Source organism: Miscanthus floridulus, chromosome 7 (assembly GCF_019320115.1).
Source record: "Miscanthus floridulus cultivar M001 chromosome 7, ASM1932011v1, whole genome shotgun sequence".
NCBI classification, from domain to species: domain Eukaryota; kingdom Viridiplantae; phylum Streptophyta; class Magnoliopsida; order Poales; family Poaceae; genus Miscanthus; species Miscanthus floridulus.
In genome coordinates, this window is record NC_089586.1 from 116,605,039 (window position 1) to 116,623,991 (window position 18,953).

General features: G+C 44.7%; 2 protein-coding genes across 5 annotated transcripts; one reads left to right on the forward strand and one right to left on the reverse strand.

The window, feature by feature from the left end:
* The first annotated feature begins 1 nt into the window (after position 1).
* LOC136467692 (ATP-dependent RNA helicase DEAH13-like) lies at positions 2 to 5,879 on the forward strand. 4 transcript variants are annotated; one of them, XM_066466458.1, is made up of 11 exons: positions 2 to 151; positions 397 to 537; positions 645 to 716; positions 801 to 850; positions 951 to 1,011; positions 1,101 to 1,469; positions 1,651 to 1,863; positions 1,996 to 2,226; positions 2,662 to 2,775; positions 2,847 to 4,055; positions 4,159 to 5,879. In XM_066466458.1, the coding sequence occupies exons 2-11, from the start codon at positions 472 to 474 to the stop codon at positions 5,599 to 5,601; spliced, it is 3,828 nt and encodes a 1,275-aa protein (XP_066322555.1). In that variant the 5' UTR covers positions 2 to 151; positions 397 to 471; the 3' UTR covers positions 5,602 to 5,879. The 4 variants fall into 4 exon arrangements, with proteins under 4 accessions (XP_066322555.1, XP_066322557.1, XP_066322556.1 ...); XM_066466460.1 differs by having other exon boundaries at positions 21 to 151; positions 456 to 537; XM_066466459.1 differs by having other exon boundaries at positions 42 to 267.
* A 144-nt stretch (positions 5,880 to 6,023) lies between these two features.
* LOC136467694 (uncharacterized) lies at positions 6,024 to 7,996 on the reverse strand. Its single transcript, XM_066466463.1, has 2 exons — positions 6,524 to 7,996; positions 6,024 to 6,439 (listed from the first exon to the last, which is right to left on the reverse strand). Exon 1 carries the CDS (start codon positions 7,462 to 7,464, stop codon positions 7,111 to 7,113), a length of 354 nt encoding a protein of 117 aa, XP_066322560.1. The 5' UTR covers positions 7,465 to 7,996; the 3' UTR covers positions 6,024 to 6,439; positions 6,524 to 7,110.
* Positions 7,997 to 18,953: the final 10,957 nt, after the last annotated feature.

Below are 18,953 nucleotides of genomic sequence, written 5' to 3' on the forward strand. Positions count from 1 at the left end.
CTCATGTCAGGAGGAGGCTCCGCGGTTGCGCTGCCCCCTGGTCTATTCGTTCCCCCCGCGTGCTCTACGACGCTACCGCCGCCGCCGCCGCCGCGGCCGCCCTACCCCCTGGTCTTCGTCGGGCCCTTCTCCGGCAACGAGCATCCAACAGGTATGCCCGCCTTTCTCTTGCCTTCCTGCTGTGCGAAACCGCGCAGCACTCAAACCCTAACCTACCTTCTCTCCCCTTCCCGCTTTGCGTCACCGAGCAGCACTCGAAGACTGAACGTAAGCCATTTGGCTATTTGTTATCGAACCTGATCTAATTGCAAGTGCATACGTGAATTATGCCTACTAACTTCGATTTTTTTTTTCAATATACACCCGTGTCATTTGCTGGTTCGCTCCTGGTCTCAGACCGCCTATGCTCGTGTCGTCCGTTGTCCCTTGTGTGTGAGCTTTGCTTGAGATTGCAGCCTTTGCAGCTAAAGCATGGAAGACAGCAACGCCCTGATTTTGCCCTGCAAAAGGAAGAACAAGGCGCAAGGGAAAGCCAAGGTAATGTCAGCTTGACTTGGAGCCCAGTTTATTGGTTTTCCTTCACAACTCCATCGCACCCAATGTTAGGATTGCATATGTGAACTCTGAAACCACTAAATTTCCAGGATGGTAAGAAAGCCAAGAAGGAAGACCCAAAGATGAGCAAGACGAAGCTGAAAAAGCTGCAAAAATTGGAGGTGCGCCACTTAGCATTGCCAATTGGTACTCTTTTTTTTTCTATTATTAGGCATTTACTGCTATGTTGGTTTGGTTGCATCCAGGAGGAAAAGAAAAAGAAGCTGCTACAAGCTAAAAGCATCGAGGTTTTGCAGTATGCTCCTTAACTTATTCTGTTGCAAATGATGCATGTTTACTTGTTTACCATGCTAGCTTTTCTGATGTCACTATACAACACTGATCCCATATGATAGGAAGCACAAGATCTCAGAGGATGCATATTCACTGCTTCATTCTTCAGGGACTATTGGTCAAGTATGGCAGATCAACCCTACCACACTCAGAATTTAGTTATTTTCTCAATATAATAGTGCATTTGCTCAAAGAGCTCTATTATACTGCAGGCTGAGACTTTGAAAGAAAAACGGAGGCGTGCTGTGCAGTTCTCAAAGGCTGGTCTGGATGTTCCTGAAGAACTCTCACTATTCAAGAAAAATGGTGATACGAAAGTTCCTGCAAACAGTGATGTTGTGGAGCAAGTTTCCCCATCAAAGTTTGTTGAGCCAGCACCAGTTGTGGATTCTGGTAGAGAATGTAATAATGAAATGAAGAAGGATCCAGTGAAAGCTATTGAATACCAACTGGTTATGGATTTTGGAGCTGGCATTCCAGAGCCAAAAACTGAAGAACCTAGTGATGATGCTCATATGTTGACAAATCAGAAAATTCAGTTGTCAACTCCAAGTTGTTCTGGAGCAGAATTAGATTTGCAGGTCATTAGTTTGATCCAAACTATATATTTATCTCATTTTCTGCATGCTCGTCAATGTTTAGATTATTCAAACGAATGCTAGTTTCACCTATCCTTAGTCCTTACCTGGTGCTAGATCAGAACCTGCTGTACTTATTTTAATATAATTCATTGATCGTAATTATTCCTTTTTTTTTTGGTAGGGTAAAGAACTAGGACATGGGGAACATGCTGTACAAGAGTGCATAAATCCTCCAATTGTTGTACCTGTGTCAAGACCACATGAGGTTGAGAAGGCAAGGAGGGATCTCCCAATAATAATGATGGAGCAGGAAATAATGGAAGCTATCTATGAAAATTCTGTAGTAATTCTGTGCGGAGAGACTGGCTGCGGTAAAACTACTCAGGTTCCCCAGGTCAGTATATGTGCATGCACGATGCTTCTTGAACGTGTATTCAAACTAAGACTTTTGGTGTTATCTGCTTATGTTAACTGTCCAATTGTAGCCAAATCTGTCATTGTTCATTATGCTTTCTGTGTTGTACAGTTCCTATATGAAGCTGGCTTTGGCACTAGTGATCGAGCTGATAGAAAAGGGATGATTGGTATCACCCAACCACGACGTGTAGCTGTTCTTGCCACAGCTAGGAGGGTTTCCTATGAGTTAGGACTTAAGCTGGGAAGAGAAGTTGGTTTCCAAGTTAGGCATGATAGAAAGGTAGGAAGTGAATGCTCCATCAAGTTCATGACAGATGGTATTTTGCTGCGAGAAATCCAGGTTGTTTATCTATCTACTTATCTCATTTGCTTCTACCAATCTATTTATTTATTTATTATTATAATACATATTTTTCTTCACTCAAGTTTTTGTTCATCCTGGTCACTTGTGCTTAAGGGAAAGCCTCTAACAAAGAAATGAATTGCAGTGATATGTTTGCAGCCTTCGAGATCTTAGCTGTAGTGTACTGTAAACTTATCATATCTACTGATCCACATAAACTGTTATAACAATGTTTATTCATGCTGTCAGCTGTTTACTATGTCAGTCAATTGAATGCTCCATGATTGTGTGATCACAGAAATGATTCTCCCGTAACTTAAAGTGATTGGACATCCAGAAATGTATATGTGAAAAATTTCTGTTCTTTTCGTTGAATAGGTAACATATAATCCAATCCTGTGCATCATCGTCTGATTTAGTAACCTTCTGCAGGGTGATTTTCTGTTGAAGCGCTATTCGGTGATCATATTGGATGAGGCACATGAAAGGAGCTTGAACACAGATATACTTATTGGGATGCTTTCTAGAATTATAAAGATTCGCAAGGTTTGAACTAAAACTTTATTTCATATAAATGAAATGAAAAATATTCATTGCTAACCTTTGCCACATGGCAGGATTTATATGCAAAGCAGCAGGAAAAAATACGATCTGGATTTAAGATCAAACCAGAGGATAAGATCAGTCAGTTAAAGGTGGTGCTCATGAGTGCTACTCTGCAGTTGAAGGACTTTATTTCAAATAGAAGGTTGTTTGATGTGATCCCACCAGCTGTTAAGGTACCTGTGCGGCAGTTTCCAGTAACAGTTCACTTCTCAAAGAGGACACATGATGATTATTTAGGGCTAGCTTATAAAAAGGTTATGTCAATCCACAAGAGGCTTCCACCAGGTGGAATCCTCGTATTTGTCACTGGACAACGAGAAGTGGATTACTTGTGTAAGAAATTGCAAAGAGCATCCAAGGTGCAAAGTGCTAAGAATCCTGAGAAAACTGATGGCGAAGATAATGGTCCATGCCCAGAAGTAGATGAAAAGGAAATTTTTGAAGCATATGATATTGATAGAAATAAATCTGAGCACCGATATGACATGTTTTCCTCGTATGATGACGATGGTATGAATGCTGAGCCAAATATTGATTCTTCTGACAATGAAACGGAGAGTGAAATGGATACTGAAACTGATGACGAAGAGTCTGTTACTATTGAAACTACAGAAGAGGATGTTCCAGTATTAGCATTTTTGAAAGATGCTGAGAGCTCATCTGCGTTGAAGGCGTCATTTGGAGCTCTGTTGGGAATACCAAGTGTGCTGGAAAGTGTTGAGGAATCAAGTGATGCTAAAGCTGAAGAAAAGACCAGTCCTTCAGTTAGTTGTTTTAGTAAATGCACAGAACATAAGCCTATTCCGCATGGTCGACTTCGTGTCTTGCCACTTTATGCAATGTTACCAGCTTCACAACAGCTTCAAGTGTTTCAAGATATCCCAGAGGGGGAAAGATTAGTTGTGGTGGCAACTAATGTTGCAGAAACCTCTCTAACAATTCCGGGCATAAAATATGTAGTTGATACTGGAAAAGAAAAGGTTAAGAATTATGACCATGCTACTGGGATGTCAAGTTATGAAGTCCAATGGATAAGCAAGGCATCAGCATCCCAGCGTGCTGGAAGAGCAGGAAGAACAGGGCCTGGGCACTGTTACCGTCTCTACTCAGCTGCAGCATATGGTAAAGACGATTTATTCCCTGAATTCGCTGAACCTGAAATTAAGAAAGTTCCAGTTGAAGGTGTTGTCCTGATGCTCAAGTTCATGTCTATTGATAAGGTACCAATGTTAAAGTTGCTAATTTCTTCTATCAGATAATAATATTATTTATTTATTTTCTTAGGCTTTTTTGAGCTCATGCAAAACATATGATGAATTTCAGGTTGAGAACTTTCCTTTCCCTACACCTCCAAACAAGGAAAGTTTGGTTGAAGCCGTGCGTTGCTTAAAGACATTAGAAGCACTTTATAGTGATGGAAAACTTACACCTATGGGGAAGGCTATGGCGCAATACCCCTTGAGCCCAAGACATTCTCGTCTTCTTCTGACAGTGATTAAGAATTTAAAGAGCCAGCAGAAAGGATTTGCTAGATCTAACTTCATATTGGGATATGCTGCTGCTGCTGCATCAGCTTTGAGTTTTACTAATCCTTTTCTCAAGCAATTGGATGAATGTGATACTAATGGTGAATCAGAAGAAACCATTAATCCGGAAGCTAATGGTCCATGGGAAAGGAAGAGACAGAAGAAGCTCAAGGCTGTGGTTAGAGAGGCACAGGAAAAATTTTCTAACCCTAGCAGTGATGCTTTAACCATTGCCCGTGCCCTACAGTTCTTTGAGTTGTCGGAAAACCCAATGGAATTCTGTAGAGCTAATTCGCTTCATCTTAAAACCATGGAAGAGATGTCAAAATTGAGAAAGCAGCTTCTGCGGTTAATATTTCACCATAGCAAGTTTTGCGAGGAATTTGCTTGGAATTCGGGTGATTCTGATGATGTTGAACAGGCCTGGAGGAATGAGCCCAGTAAAAAAGTATTGCAATTGAATGAAGAGGAACTTCTTGGGCAAGGAATTTGTGCTGGATGGGCTGATAGAGTTGCAAGGAGGATTCACACCTATTCCAAATCATCAGAAGATCGAAAGGTTCGAGCTGTTCGTTATCAGTCTTGTGCACTTGATGATACAATATATCTGCACCGATCATCGTCTGTTGCCCAAGTTGCCCCAGAGCTTGTAGTTTACTCGGAGCTACTTAATACAAAGAGGTTATACATGCATGGTGTAACAACGGTAAAGCCAGGGTGGCTTTTAAAGTATGCTAGTTCTCTCTGCACCTTCTCTGCGCCATTGGAAGATCCGAAACCGTATTATGACCCACTGAATGACCAAGTCTACTGTTACATTAGTCCGATCTTTTCTCGACATAATTGGCAGCTTCCATTGCATAGTTTACCTATCAAAGATGAAACAAGCCGGCTGCAAGTATTTGCATGTGCGTTGCTTAAAGGGGATGTTCTGCCATGTTTACGGGATGTTAAGGATTTCCTCGCGCTGTCACCATCTGTTGTGTTGGGGCCTGCCAGGCAACGAAGAGTAGGAGATCTTCTTAACAAGATGAAGATCGGTCCAAAATTAGTTGACAGCCGGGCAGCACTGAGGGATGTATGGAATGTTGATGCAGGTTTTCTCTATGCTGAGGTCAAGGTGTGGTGCCAGGATAAATTCCATAGCCAGTTTGACTTGATATGGGAGCAGATGCACCAACAGGTTCACCTTGAGGGGCACAAGCTTTTCCCAAAGAGATCCAAGAAAGTTAAAGGTTAGTCAGAGATTTTGGTGGGCAGTTGGTTCACTGACAGAGGCTCTTTTTTTATCTTTTTTTTTGTGTGGTTGTACATCTTTCACGTGATCGCTCATTCAGGAATAGATCAGCATCGTAACATTCTGCAAGTGTACAACATAGTTGGATAATGCAGTTGAGCCAATAACATGCATAATCCAGTAGTTTTGTCCAGACATTTTGCCTTGATCTGGATTTGTTTCGTTGCATCTCCGTGTTAATGTACTCATTTGTGCCACTGCAAGCAATTTTCACCCTGCCACCTGTGTCAGAAATGATTTCTGATCCAGCCATTTGCTCAAAACCTAGAACCTGAGAAATATCCTGATATATGCAGCCATAGCCATGGTCCATGGAGGTGATTGGCTTCGAGTGAGGGCCAGGGGCAGGATACGCCAGAAACAAACGGAAATGGTTGTGCGCAGATTGATTATCATTTCTTTCTATTTTTTTTCTTTAGCATCTGCAGTATCCGATTCAGGGGCAAAAACAGCGTTAGAGGTGTAGAGTATGCTTTTACCTAGTTTGTGTACCAATGGGATAAAATTGTAACCCTAAACATATTATCCGCAGTTCGCATATGGGTTTTGACATTGGATGACAGAATCATGGTGGCATAGTTGCATGAACTTTGGTCTGCATGTAAAATTGCATTCCAGCAAGATTCGATTGGTTCAACGGCTCAACCTTTACAAGCGACTCGTGGTGGAACAAGTTGGAGTAATTTATCCGCCAATGCAATTGGCATTGGACAAACTAACTCCATGAACAAGCTGTGACATCTCGTGTTCAACTTTAGAATTACGAGCTCTGGAAGAGATTCTGACAAAAGAAGGCTAGGTTAAGTAAACCCAGTCTTTCAAAAAAAGAAAAGAAAAGAAAAAAAAGAAAAGGTAAATCCACCACCTGGACGGCTGGAACCTGGAACTAAAAATTGTCAGTCCGTGACATGCATGTAAATTCTGATCATTTCGCATGGCATCTTCCTGGAGATCATCCCGTGCAGCGTTGGTAGTCGCATCAAAGCTTTTACTAGCTGCACACACACATGCTTGAACCAGCAGAGTTTGCTTTTTCATTCGTTTTCATGTTAGTATGGCCAATGGACCAAGTACTCATGCAAGCTTCTTATGGAATGAAACATCTAAGAAATCGGGAAACACTAAACAGAAGGAAACTGAAGTGACTATTGGTGGCATGGCACCTGAGATACCTGCAAAGCTGGTCAAAAATCATCTGCAGAAACAAAAATCACAGCACAGGCACTAGAAGCACTGGTAGTAATTCGAGACAGGATCAGGATGTATAAACATCAAGACCCACGATGCGTAAAAGAGTAGAACAAAACGTACTGCAAAAGATGCTACGACAAGTCGACAACACAAACAAGCAGCAGGGAGGGGTTAACTTGAACGGACGGCCCAGATAAAAGATTGGGCCGTCGAGAGCCGATCGTCACCGCAGAGCCGCAGACAAATCCCACTCCCACCCACCTATTTCCCCTGCTCCGTGCCATCATCACCTCCTTCCCCGGGCGGCGCCGGGCGCACGCGGTGGACGCCGGAGTTCGCCGGAGCGCCGATCAGCGTGGAGATGAGGCCCAGCACGCCGCGAACGATCCCCTTCAGCACCGACCCTCTCTTGGGGATGTAGCGCGGATGTGCTCCCGGAGTCGGCGGGGGCGGCTTCTTGTTGCCATCGCCGCCGCCGCCGCGGTCCCCCACGCGCGCACCTCCGGGACTCATGGCGTTGGCTACGTTGGAGAGCGGCGGGCTGAAGCTGAGCTGAGGTGGGGAGCGCGAGCACGCAGGGAAAGTGAGGCCGCGGCTTGTATCGTGCGTCCCCATTTTTATAGCACTGCGCTGCCGCTGCCTGCTCGCTCCTGCGGCCGGTGTGGCGTAGTGGCGTGCGCGCCGAGAATGCCTGATGAGGCCGAGCCGGCAGCGAGCGAAAGGAGGGAGAAAAAGGCGAGAACTGCAGCGGAAGTGGCGCGCGATGGCGACGGGTGGACGGACGGATTCGCCCGATGGGGGAAGTCTGGCTGGCCTGGGGCGGTGAAATGGTGGTGAACTGAAGCTACTGGCTGAGTGACTGCCCTGGGCGCCTGGCCAACTGGGAGCGAGTGAGTGAGTGGAAGCTTCTTTTACCTGCGTGGGTGCGGCGATGCCCCGTCAGGCCGTCAGTTCTTGGGAATGGGGCGGAGCGAGGGGAAGTTGCAGGGAAGGAGCGGCGGGCTGCCGGCCAGGCGCGCCACCTGTCCCCTGGGCCTGCACCGTGGGAAAAGCTCGCCGCGCGGGGCCCCCTCCCCTCGGGATTGCGGCGGCGCAAGGTGCAGGTGCGTGCCTGCCGCGCACCCTTCTGTCCTCCACCCGAGCGCTTTCGCTGCCCTTTTCAGCCTGATCACCTGATGCGACTATGCGAGCAAAAGCGCAGGTTGCGGGAGTGCGCAGGTTGTTATTACTCCTATGATTGTGTTGTGTTCGGAGCACTGAACACAAAACACCGTTGGTTTTGCAAGCCTGCAGCAGGCCACCGGAATCCACGGTGCGGACCCATGCAGACCAGCCGGCCGGCCAGGGACCCCATCCACCCCGCAACAAAAGCGTACCCCCGGCCGGCCGGCCGTGCGTGGCACCGGACCCATCGCATGGCATGCGGTTGCCGTGGTGAGCTAAAGTGCAAGGAATTCTGGCGGTCCGCGTCATCTTTGCAACTTTGCTACGAAACGAGAGAATATATGTCATATATGTACATAGATTACGACAGGTTCGTGCACTGAACCTCGACCCCGAACCATCGACCATGCAAATATGCAATGCATGCGTTAGTTACGCCGGCTTTAGTTTCAATCCGTCCGTGCCACTGCCACAGGTCCACTGAGTCGCATCGCATCGCATGCCGTCCTTGGAAGCAAACCGGCTCGCGAGTCGCGACGGCGGACGGGGTCGTGGCGGATCTTGGACGGTCTAGTCATCGTCGACTTTTTCAGATTTCACACTGGCAGTGTCGAGCTTGAGCTTTAGGCGTGTTGGTTCAGAGTGGAGAATCGATCGGCTGTCACCAGGTCTGGCCAGACAAGGACTGTAAGCGGCGACAGGAGTAGTAGAGCGATCAGGAAGACAACAGGAGGAGCAAAGGACGTATATATACGCCAGTCGGTGTGAAAACGGAATACTAGTATTTGGTCGCAAGTTGTTTCAGCCATCAGTGGAGTCCCGTGTGAAGAGTGACGACAGAGTGCCAGCTGGCCTAGGAGGTGCCAAGGTGACAAAAGGGAGCCTGGCGTCGACTTATGGGTCAACGTTCTGAAGAACTGTCTGATTCACATGGCAATATCGTGCATTCGTGCTTCTTTTTATTACTCCCTCTCTCCGGAAAAACATGCAACTATAGGTTGCGTGACAGAAAAAGTTGTTCACGTTTAAACAAATTTTTAGTGAATTATATTCATATTTATATTCATATTATGAAAATATATTTCATTTTTGATCTAATGATATTTATTTGAGGTTATAAATATTTATAGTTTTTTATCTATATATAATTGGTTAAACATGATATACTAAAATATGGTACTATGCTAGAATTGCATGTTTTCCTGAACAAATGGAGTACAATGCAAAGAGCAACGCTAGTAAATACGACCTCTGTCTGAAAAAGGACATATTTCTAACCCTATTTCTATAGTCAAATCAAATTTATTGAAAAAATATCGATACTTATATAATAAAAAAGTATACAAAAAAGTATATCTTATGATGCATCTGATAACACTTATTTGGTATGGATATTTCTTTTTATATAAACTTAGCTAAATTTAAAATAATTTACCTTGATACTATGTTCAAATATATTTTTTCCAAATGAAGGAAGTATATGTAAGGGACTATATAATGGTCAAAAAATAAAATTCACCATTGCGACAGAGACTCAGAAAGGACTAAAAACAAGTCCAAAAAGCCAAGTCTAATGGCTGACTTTGACTTTAAGACTTTTCTCATCATTTTATTTTGTCCTGTCTTATGCAGATGCAGTCCTTTCTTCGTAAGCAAGTCTCAGTTTATAAACCATACTGACGGTTTCTCATCTTCTTGTTCCTGTTCTTTTTCGTATAGGAGCACGTATAGAAGTTTGTTTTTGTTGTCTGGTGTTGCAGACACGCAACCCTCTCTTTTGCCTCTTCGTTAAGGCCCCGTTTAGTTCCCAAAAAATTTTGCATAGTACCCGTCACATCAAATCTTGCGGCACATGCATGGAGTACTAAATGTAGACGAAAAAAAAACTAATTGCACAGTTGGATGAGAAATCGCGAGACGAAACTTTTGAACCTAATTAGTCCATAATTAGACACTAATTACCAAATAAAAACGAAAGTGCTACAGTGCCCAAAACCCAAAAATTTTTGGATCTAAACACACCCTAAGTCGAATTAAGCGCCAGAAACAGAGCTCACGGTACAATTCATGGGAGCAAATAATAACCCTGGTTAATGGACAATCGAACAACTGAATTCACACAGCCTGTTCGCTTGTCTTATAATCCGTATTTTCAGCTTGTTTTGTCAACAAACAGTATTTTGATTTGTTTTTCCAGCGAAGCGAACGGAGGCCAACTTCAACGAGAAAGTTCGTCGTCAAAATAGGTAGTAATGGATGGAGAAAGGAAATATGTCAGCCTCATGGCTTCAGTTCCGGGCCCCTCCATGCGCGGTCCTCCGGGACGAGCTGTCCATTGCATGCCGCGCCCTTCTCCGGCCGGCGGTCGATCGGTCGAAAACTACTCCAGTGGCGCTCGCCGCTCACCGCGGCAGAGGCCGGGTCTTGGCGGAGCGGAAGCAGCCGAACAGCTCGCCCAGGACGCCCCTGAGCACCTGCCCCCGCTCCGGCACGTACCGCGGATGCACGCCGGGCGCCGCGGCGCCGTCCATCTGCTTCCCGCCGAGGCAGCCCGGCATTCTCGGCAGCTTCCTCTGCCTCCGAGCGTGCTTGGCTGCCTGCCTGCGTGTTTGCGCGTGCGCTAGTGTGCCTGCGTGTGTGTGTGATCTTGGGGCCGTTGCTTGCTGAGCTGGTTTGCGATCTGCGAGCTCGGGGGGCGGGCACTGAGCGTCTGAGCTGTATTTAAACCGCGCTGAAGGGCGACCCGGTCCACGCCGTACTTTTCTAGCCGCGGACAGCTTGGTCGCGGGCGCCTCGGGATCGGCGGACCGGGTTGTGTTGGCCGCGACCCCCCCCCCCCCAGTAGCCGAGTGGGCGCGGAGGTCAGAGCACAGACCAGCAGCCTGTTCGGCAGGCAGTAAATGATCGTGGATTATTTACTATTGACTGATTTGGTGTAAAAGAAAAATACTATTTTAGTTTATAATGCACGATCGTATATGAGCAAGCGAACAAGCGAGGTGGGTGAGGGACGGGGGGCAGAGGCATCCGGGCCCGTGGTGGACGAGGGGGATTCCTTCGATTCACCGGTGGGGCGAGTCGTTAAACGAGCCGCGTTTGGAATTGGAAAAGGTTACACCGGGGCGGAAGCGGAATAACTACCGCAGAGGTTTGAGTGGATCAACGCGGAGTCCGCGGCCTCGGCGGGTAGCGTGGAGAGCAGGGGCAGTCTCGGCGCTCGCCTCGCCGGTCGCCGCCGAACCGGCTGTTGCTTCTGAATAGAACCGAATTGCCCTGCGCAGCGTGCAGTCAGCAGCCGGGAGAGGATGGATTGCCATAGAAAAGCGCGTGATTTTCCTCTGGTAAAGCTTTTCACGTACGCGTGCTGATACTCGGGATTGAACCACTAATATGCTTCTTATAATCTAATTATGTGCTGCATCAGCTCAGCATTAATCCAGTCCAGGTCTGGTTCATCACGAGTAAAGATGAAGACTGATATACTCTTTGTGTGATAAAAATTTGATGTTTTATATTAAAAAATTGTATCGTAAAGTTTAGCTTAATGCTTAGTTCATCATGAGTAAAGGCATGATTGGGCACATATCAGCAATTCAGAATCCCCACCTCGCCTGCTATTCCGGTATGTATGTGTCCATGCATTACTTTTAAGTTTAAACTAGCGACTTATTTTTGTTAATTAGGGTGTTCTTCCCAAATAGCTAGTCTAGGAAGAATTTTATTGGCTATTAAAGAGAGAGATCAAATAGCTAGTGACTCCCAAATAACTAGTCTAGCACGATCTCCCATAAACACCTCTCTCATAGTTCACGTAACTCTCCACTACAGTGTTTATTTTTTATTATTTATATACCTCATCTAGCTAGCTATTTGCAAATTGCCATTGTGGATGCCCCTAGTGTGGATGACCTTCAATAAATAGTGATATGGCTAAGCACTAACTGTCTCAGAAATCTTAAAACCATCAAGTATTTTGGTGTGCTCCTGTACCCCACCGTAGCGCGCTCCAATGCCGCTAGCGTAGGTAGGAGGGTGGTCGATGGCGACGCATAGGTAGATTGTGGACAGGAGACTGCTGCTGACACAGAGGAGGACAAAACTCTATGGGGGCAGGAAGGAACGAGCCTGGCAATGGCGTGGATATAGAGCGTGGGGAGGAGAAGACCGGCGGCGGCATGGAGGATGACTGGATGAGCATGAGCGTCGCGCGGAGGAGGAGATTGATTGCAGCGCAGGGAAGGGGGCTTGGCATCGAGGAGGAGAGGTATGGAGAGGAAGAATTGGAACCGTCATGGGAAAAAGCTGAGGCCGGCCATGATGGGGTAAAGCTCCTTTTACATTGAACTGTCAAATATGCCCCTTATGTTGGAACGAGGGAGAAAAAACTATTAACCGTTCATGGTAAACAAGGATATAATGGTACATATCTATTTATGTTTTAACGGTCTATAAATTAAATTTTAAAACGAATAATTTAATTTATGGTAGCCATATCATCCATAATATAAGTTAATGTTGGTCCTGTATTAAATTTAAAACACGATCTTGATAGACTTTTTTTATCCTTTTTAAAAGCACAAAAATCTTTACTCATAAATATATCATAACTTAATTTGTCATACTATTAATGTCTTGATATAGGTAAACATTGAGTTTCATGACTTTCTTTAAGGACCTATAAAATGACTTTCTCCCGTTTCATAACTTTCATTACTATCAATGTTACTGACTCGTTAAGGACTCGTTTGTCCGCTGATGATTATGGAGGAAGACATCTCTTGACTTTTCACATGGTTGCCCTTGTCTGGATTGCATTAATATATGCGTACAACTTGGAGACATTTATTTATTTGGATTGGATGATAACAAACTTCTCAAGATTTTTATTGACAATTTGATTACTTGGATCAGGTTCTAATAAGAAAAGTTTTGTTTTCTAATCAAAATTATATGAAAATTTTAGTTTCTTTATTAGGAAAGTGTCGGTGTTTTGTCAACCGACGAGTGAATTTATATGTGTGTCGCGTTATTCTAGAAAGACGATGGTAGCATCCAAAGACACAAAGAATTATACTGGTTTAGGCCGGAGCCCTACGTCCAGTCTCAGAGATAGTTCGAGTGCGTGTTCTTCGGTTAAATGTTCTGAAGTTCTTATAATGGGGTATGCAAGAAGAGAGAAAGAGGTCAGAGAGTGGAGAGGGACTGCTCGAATAAAGTCTCGGGAGTCCATCCCTTTGGAAGCGAGCCCTGGTTGCCCTTATATATAGTCCGGGGCCAGGTTACATTCAGTGAGATAGGTTCTCCCAACAGAGAGGTCGTGAGCCTGAGGGAGGGGAAACTACCTAACTTAGCTTGTAAGGAAGGCCATCTTGTCTTGATGTCAGCGCACGTCCGAGTCGGCGCACGTCCGGGTGTGGTTGTCGTCATAGTCTTGTGCCTACATCGCAGCATGGTGTGGCGTGATGCTACAGTGCCGGTCGTGACAACACTGTTGGCATAGTGGTGGTTTGCCAGTTGTCCTATGCGACGTGAGCTCATCGTGGACTTCGTTATTGTCTCCCATCCTTCCGGTGGCGTCGGTATGAGAGTAGGTAGCCACTCTCTCGTCGACGGTTGTCCTGCTGGTCGTGAAACTAGTGGCCACGATCCTGAGCTTCGGGGTCATGGCCCTTGTTGGCTTGATTGGCCTTGAAAGTAAAGGCCGTAGTCGTGAGCCTCATCCCATAGTGGGTGGGACCGTACCCCTGTCTCATCGGGTTGTATTTGAAAGGTGGGACACCATACCTATCGTCACCGGTGTTATCCTAAACGCTAAATGGTAAATAGTCGGTCACCTACCGTTTAGCCCATTATTCGGGCAAAACGAGTGTTTAAACGGGGAAAACGGCCATTTAAACGGTCAAAACAACTGATTAAACAGAAACGGTGTACCACCGTATAGCGTTTAAACAGTGTGTAAACGGGCTAAATGACTATTTAGGTGAACAGTGCCGCCTGGTGGTGCTATCATGTCTGCGCAGCGTGGCGTAGGGATGGCGTCTGTCTGGTCTGAGGGGATAGTTGTAATGACCCGAGATTTATTACAACCTAGGCGATCATTTTTGGATAATGAGAGTATCCAATCACCAAGATTCCTATGGAACTCCATATTATGTGCCGCATGGTGAAACACCAAGGATTTGATAATACACCCGACATAAAGGAAGAGAACCCCGACTTGGACTAGTGTTCGTCCTGTTAACCCTGTCAACCCTAATTACATCTCAGAACACATGTGGGAGTGATGCATTGCCATTGGTATCCATGGTTCGATAACTTAATCAATTCAACACAGGACAGAGACTACCGGACAGCCCGCCATTTTACCGGATCATCCGATAAGCACGGAGCAGCAACAGGAAATAGGAAATGAGTTGTTTGTCACTTAAGTGGGTGGGACCCACATGTCAGCATGAAAGAGGATGTATATCCTTCAACTGAAGCCTCACCCTCTCCCTCATCCATTTATTTACAACAACTCTCTCTCTCTCTCTCTCTCTCTCTAACTCTCATGAGCAAAGAAGGAACCCTAGAACTAGAGAGAGAAAGGTTGAGATAAGAGATTGAAGGAAGGAAAGGAGAAGGAGAAGAGCATCAGTACCTTTCCATGGATCTCAACAACACCCTCAGCCCACTCAAGCTTGAAGTTGCTTTGCTAATGGAGAATCCATCACGCATGAAGAAGGTGATGGATGGAAGAGCTTGCATGATGGAATTGAAGGAAGCTTGGATAGAAGAAAGGTGGGATCTTCAACCTCTTGCTATGGAAGCTCTCAAATCTTAGAGCTAAGGATCTTCATCTTGATCTCAAGGTTCATCTCTCTCCTCATGAGATTTGATTCAATCCCTAAACCATAGCCACACTTAGTGAAACTAGCTTATAACCCAACTATAGTGAGCCTAGTAAGCCACCTAACCATCATAGGAATGTTTGGCACATGCAAGATGCACAACTCCACAAATCTAAGATTGAACTCCAAGATCACCCAAGAACATAGGTCCTGTCGCCCGATTGGTGGAGAGTCCGTCAACTCGATGGAGTGTCCGTCAATACCCTAAGAAGTTACTAGAAAGCCTTACCTATAGTCAACTTAGACTATCGGAGTGTCTGCAATACCCCATGGAGTGTCCGTTTAATTATAAGGACAATAACCCAACAACCCAAGAGTACCCAGTTCATACCGGAGCATCAATCAATGGACCAGACCACCCGATGTGAATAGAGAACCATAGATATACCTAAGTCCTAAACCTACCGGAGTCTTCGTGATCTCCATGGAGCATCCGTCAATTAGTACAGAACCAGAACAGAACCAAACCACCTCGGTACCCGATACAGCGGAGTGTCCATCAGTAGGACAGAGTGTCCGACGATCCATAGAGATGTATGAGACCACCTAGCAAGCCTACCTAGGAAGTCAACAAGTACTAGTCTATACCTTTTTCCAAGTAGTGCAATGACCAAGCCACAATTAAATGCTCCATCCCAAGTCCCTAGTACTAGCCCAAGCACCAATGCCCTTTGTCGTTATCATAATCATCGATGTATCTCCTTAGACGTGTCTCGTATTCTTTCAGGAATGTCTCAAGTCAGGATCGCATAGCTGTACAAGTGGTTATCGTCAGCTTCTAGATGTCTGAACGGCAACACCATAAGGTAGGCACCCCACTATTATAAACCCTACTTTGGATACTTACCAAGTTGCATTATGAGTTATGCATTACATGTAGTCTTGAATAATGATCACTCTTATATTACACCTAGAGTAGCTTAATAATCTGTAGAAGCCTCTCATTTAAACAATGGGAGTGGAAACGCTTAATGCTTATTGCTTAGTTGCTTGGGCAAGGATAGAAGTCGAGCATGAGAAGGAAACTCATACTCGCGCGTGTAGGATGCTACACCTAGATAATTAACTACTAAAACCAATGAGGGTATAACTTGACCCACCTTACTAATCTAGCTAAGGAATAATATCCCTAATAGGAGAATCTTGATGATAGCTTGGATATCTTGCTCATGCAAGGGCTAGGTCATCGTGAGTGTGGGAACTCAGTCGATGTAGCTCGTGGAGCAGTAAGGACTGTGTATTGGGATATGTAAGTCTGAGTAACCACCCATATAGACCATATGTTGTGGATAGGGTCGACAAGCCAAGTAACTAATTACGACCTATTTATCCATGAAACTGGCAAGGTGGTTGGCGTCGTTCGGGAATGCCCGGGACATTGACCGGGCAACCGCTCGAACCTTTCATTGGACACTCGGGCTAGATTAGGGAAGATTGGAAGGCATGAGGCAACCCTTACTCTCACGCAAGGGTATTGTGGCAGAACCTCCTAAATTATAGGACCCACATGCACCTATCACTATCCAATGACCTTTGATGACTATGCATATGTTCCCGATAACTTAAGAAGACTGTCGGGTGTCCACGGGGAACCTTGAATCATCTATGATTTCTGAGCAGGATTCCATTACAGAGTCACTACAGTATTACAACAGTTTATTCAAATAGATACATCAGAGTAATATAGCGGAAGTCTTACGATAACCTAGTTTACAAACCAGTTGTTTTAAACCTTACAAACTAAGTTCGATAAATATTCTAAACCATAGTAGTGGAGTGATATTAGTAACATAATACAAACACACAATATAAGTACCCTACCCAAGGGTCACACATTTACTCGGCATCATCGATCGAAACAACAGTCATGCAGCACGGTCCAAGACAGACCTGCCCATGAGGCTCACCTGCAACAAGGGTCAACGAACCCTGAGTACAAAAGTACTCAACAAGACTTAACCGAAATAAAATCAATAGAACACAGGAATGCAGGCTCAGGGATTCAAGGTATGGCTTTAGCAATACTCAAAGTTCTTTTGCGTAAAAGCTCTTTAATAAAATTCTTTATTTCAACATTTAAAACTTTATAAGAACCATATATGAATCTGCCATGATCCGTAATGAGATCATGAACTTCATATCAAACTCTTCCTCAAATCCAGCTCAAGTTTCATTTATTAACTACGATGATGAACAGAGAGTTGAGTCTCCATAACCGAGGAGCAACGACGATTTGAACCGATTAAACCTAGCTGGGGATTCCAGACCACACGACATATGCAGGTCCCAGACCTACATATACCAATCTACCCTCAGGTCCTCTAAAACAAGAACGGGTCTGCGCCACCTGAGAATACAGTACTCCACCAATCTAGCCCATTGCCACGTGGGTATACGCTATTCCCGCCATCTCTCCACTCCCAGTGCGCGAGTAGCCATTCTTGTAATAGAATCGCCAAGTTAAGGCTTACCGAAGTATGAGGTTAGTACTACAAAGTCTCATCTCACACAGTTTAACAACGGACAGTTCTTAATCGACACAGGCGGAAAGAACCCGCTCACAAGACCTCCATGTCTTGTGGCTCTCACACACCGAGTCTGCCCGGTCTAGATTTATTACTCCACATGCTCATATCTCATGATAACATAAGTAACCAAATGTAACCAAAGATCTATTTAAACCTCATAGGTGATAGGTCATCACCCGACTTTTATCGGTCTAAGCATGGCTAAGCATAAATAGACATTCTCGAATGTAAACGGTCAGCAAGGTACATATGGGAAAACAAGGTTGGTAATGCACCAATTAGGTTTTCACTCAAATCCTAATTACTTAATGCAGTACTGAAAAGCAAAAGCGATAAAAAATTGTAAAACACAAGGTAGGTTTAAATGTATCCGGGGCTTGCCTTAGTTGTCGGAAAAGTCTGGTTCCGGAGTCGTCCCACAGATATCAAAGCTGACCTCAACAGACGGATTAACCTCTTCAACCACTTGATTGACTACCACGTGCTCACTATCGTTCACTACATGAAGTAACAATGCCATGTTTAAAATGATGCGAGATATTAAACATGATGCTTGATGATGGATACAAAAATTAATAACTTGAATACAACTTTCCTTCGCGGTACAGTTGCAAATCAACAACTAACTAAACCTTTTCATAAACTCAAACACTTACTTTAAGTACCAAGAATTATTTTATACTAATGACCCAAGGTCATCACTCAATCCAAAATTCAAACAAAACCTAAGTCATTAAGGTTTACTATTTGCTTTTATGAATTAATTATTTAATTCAAAATTATGAAATAAATCAACTTCTTCCAAATGAGCTCAAAATTTTTGTGAAGACTCATCATATTATAACTAAGTGTCAAAACAATTTTCATAATTTTTGGATAATTATTTAAGCATAGAAAAATCATGGAAACCCATTTATTAATTAATTTGAGCAATTTTTGTCACATTCAAAAGTACTGAAAAGCAACATATCATATTTTTCCTAAATATTATACATCATAGAGAGGTCACACAAAATTTTTCATAATTTTTGGAGTTCTAAATAATTCTACACAAAAATAACAAAAACTCATACTATTCATTCATTTCTGAAAAAGAAATATTTCCATTTTCAAATCAAACCGCCACTGACAAAGCGACCCCACCTGTCAGCACTGATGCCCGTGTTGACCACGGCGACGACGCGCGCTGACCGGCGATTCCTCGCCGCCGGTGAGATCAACGGCGACGGCGAAGGCACCAACATGATCACCAAGACAAGGCGCACCTAGGGGTAGCACTAATTGCATCAATCGCTGCACAAACAAAGCTTGACGCCGGCCATGGCGGACACGGCGGAGCGGCTGCACTATGCCAGCGAAACAAGGCCGGTAGAGCTTAAACAAACAGCATGGGAAGGTTCAACAGCTCACCCCGAACGCGATTGAGCAAAAAGCGGGACCAGAGGAGCAGCGGAGAGGTGGGTCGACGGTCACAGCAGCCATGGCGGCGTGAGCACCGTCGACGGCAGTGTTTCGGTGACTG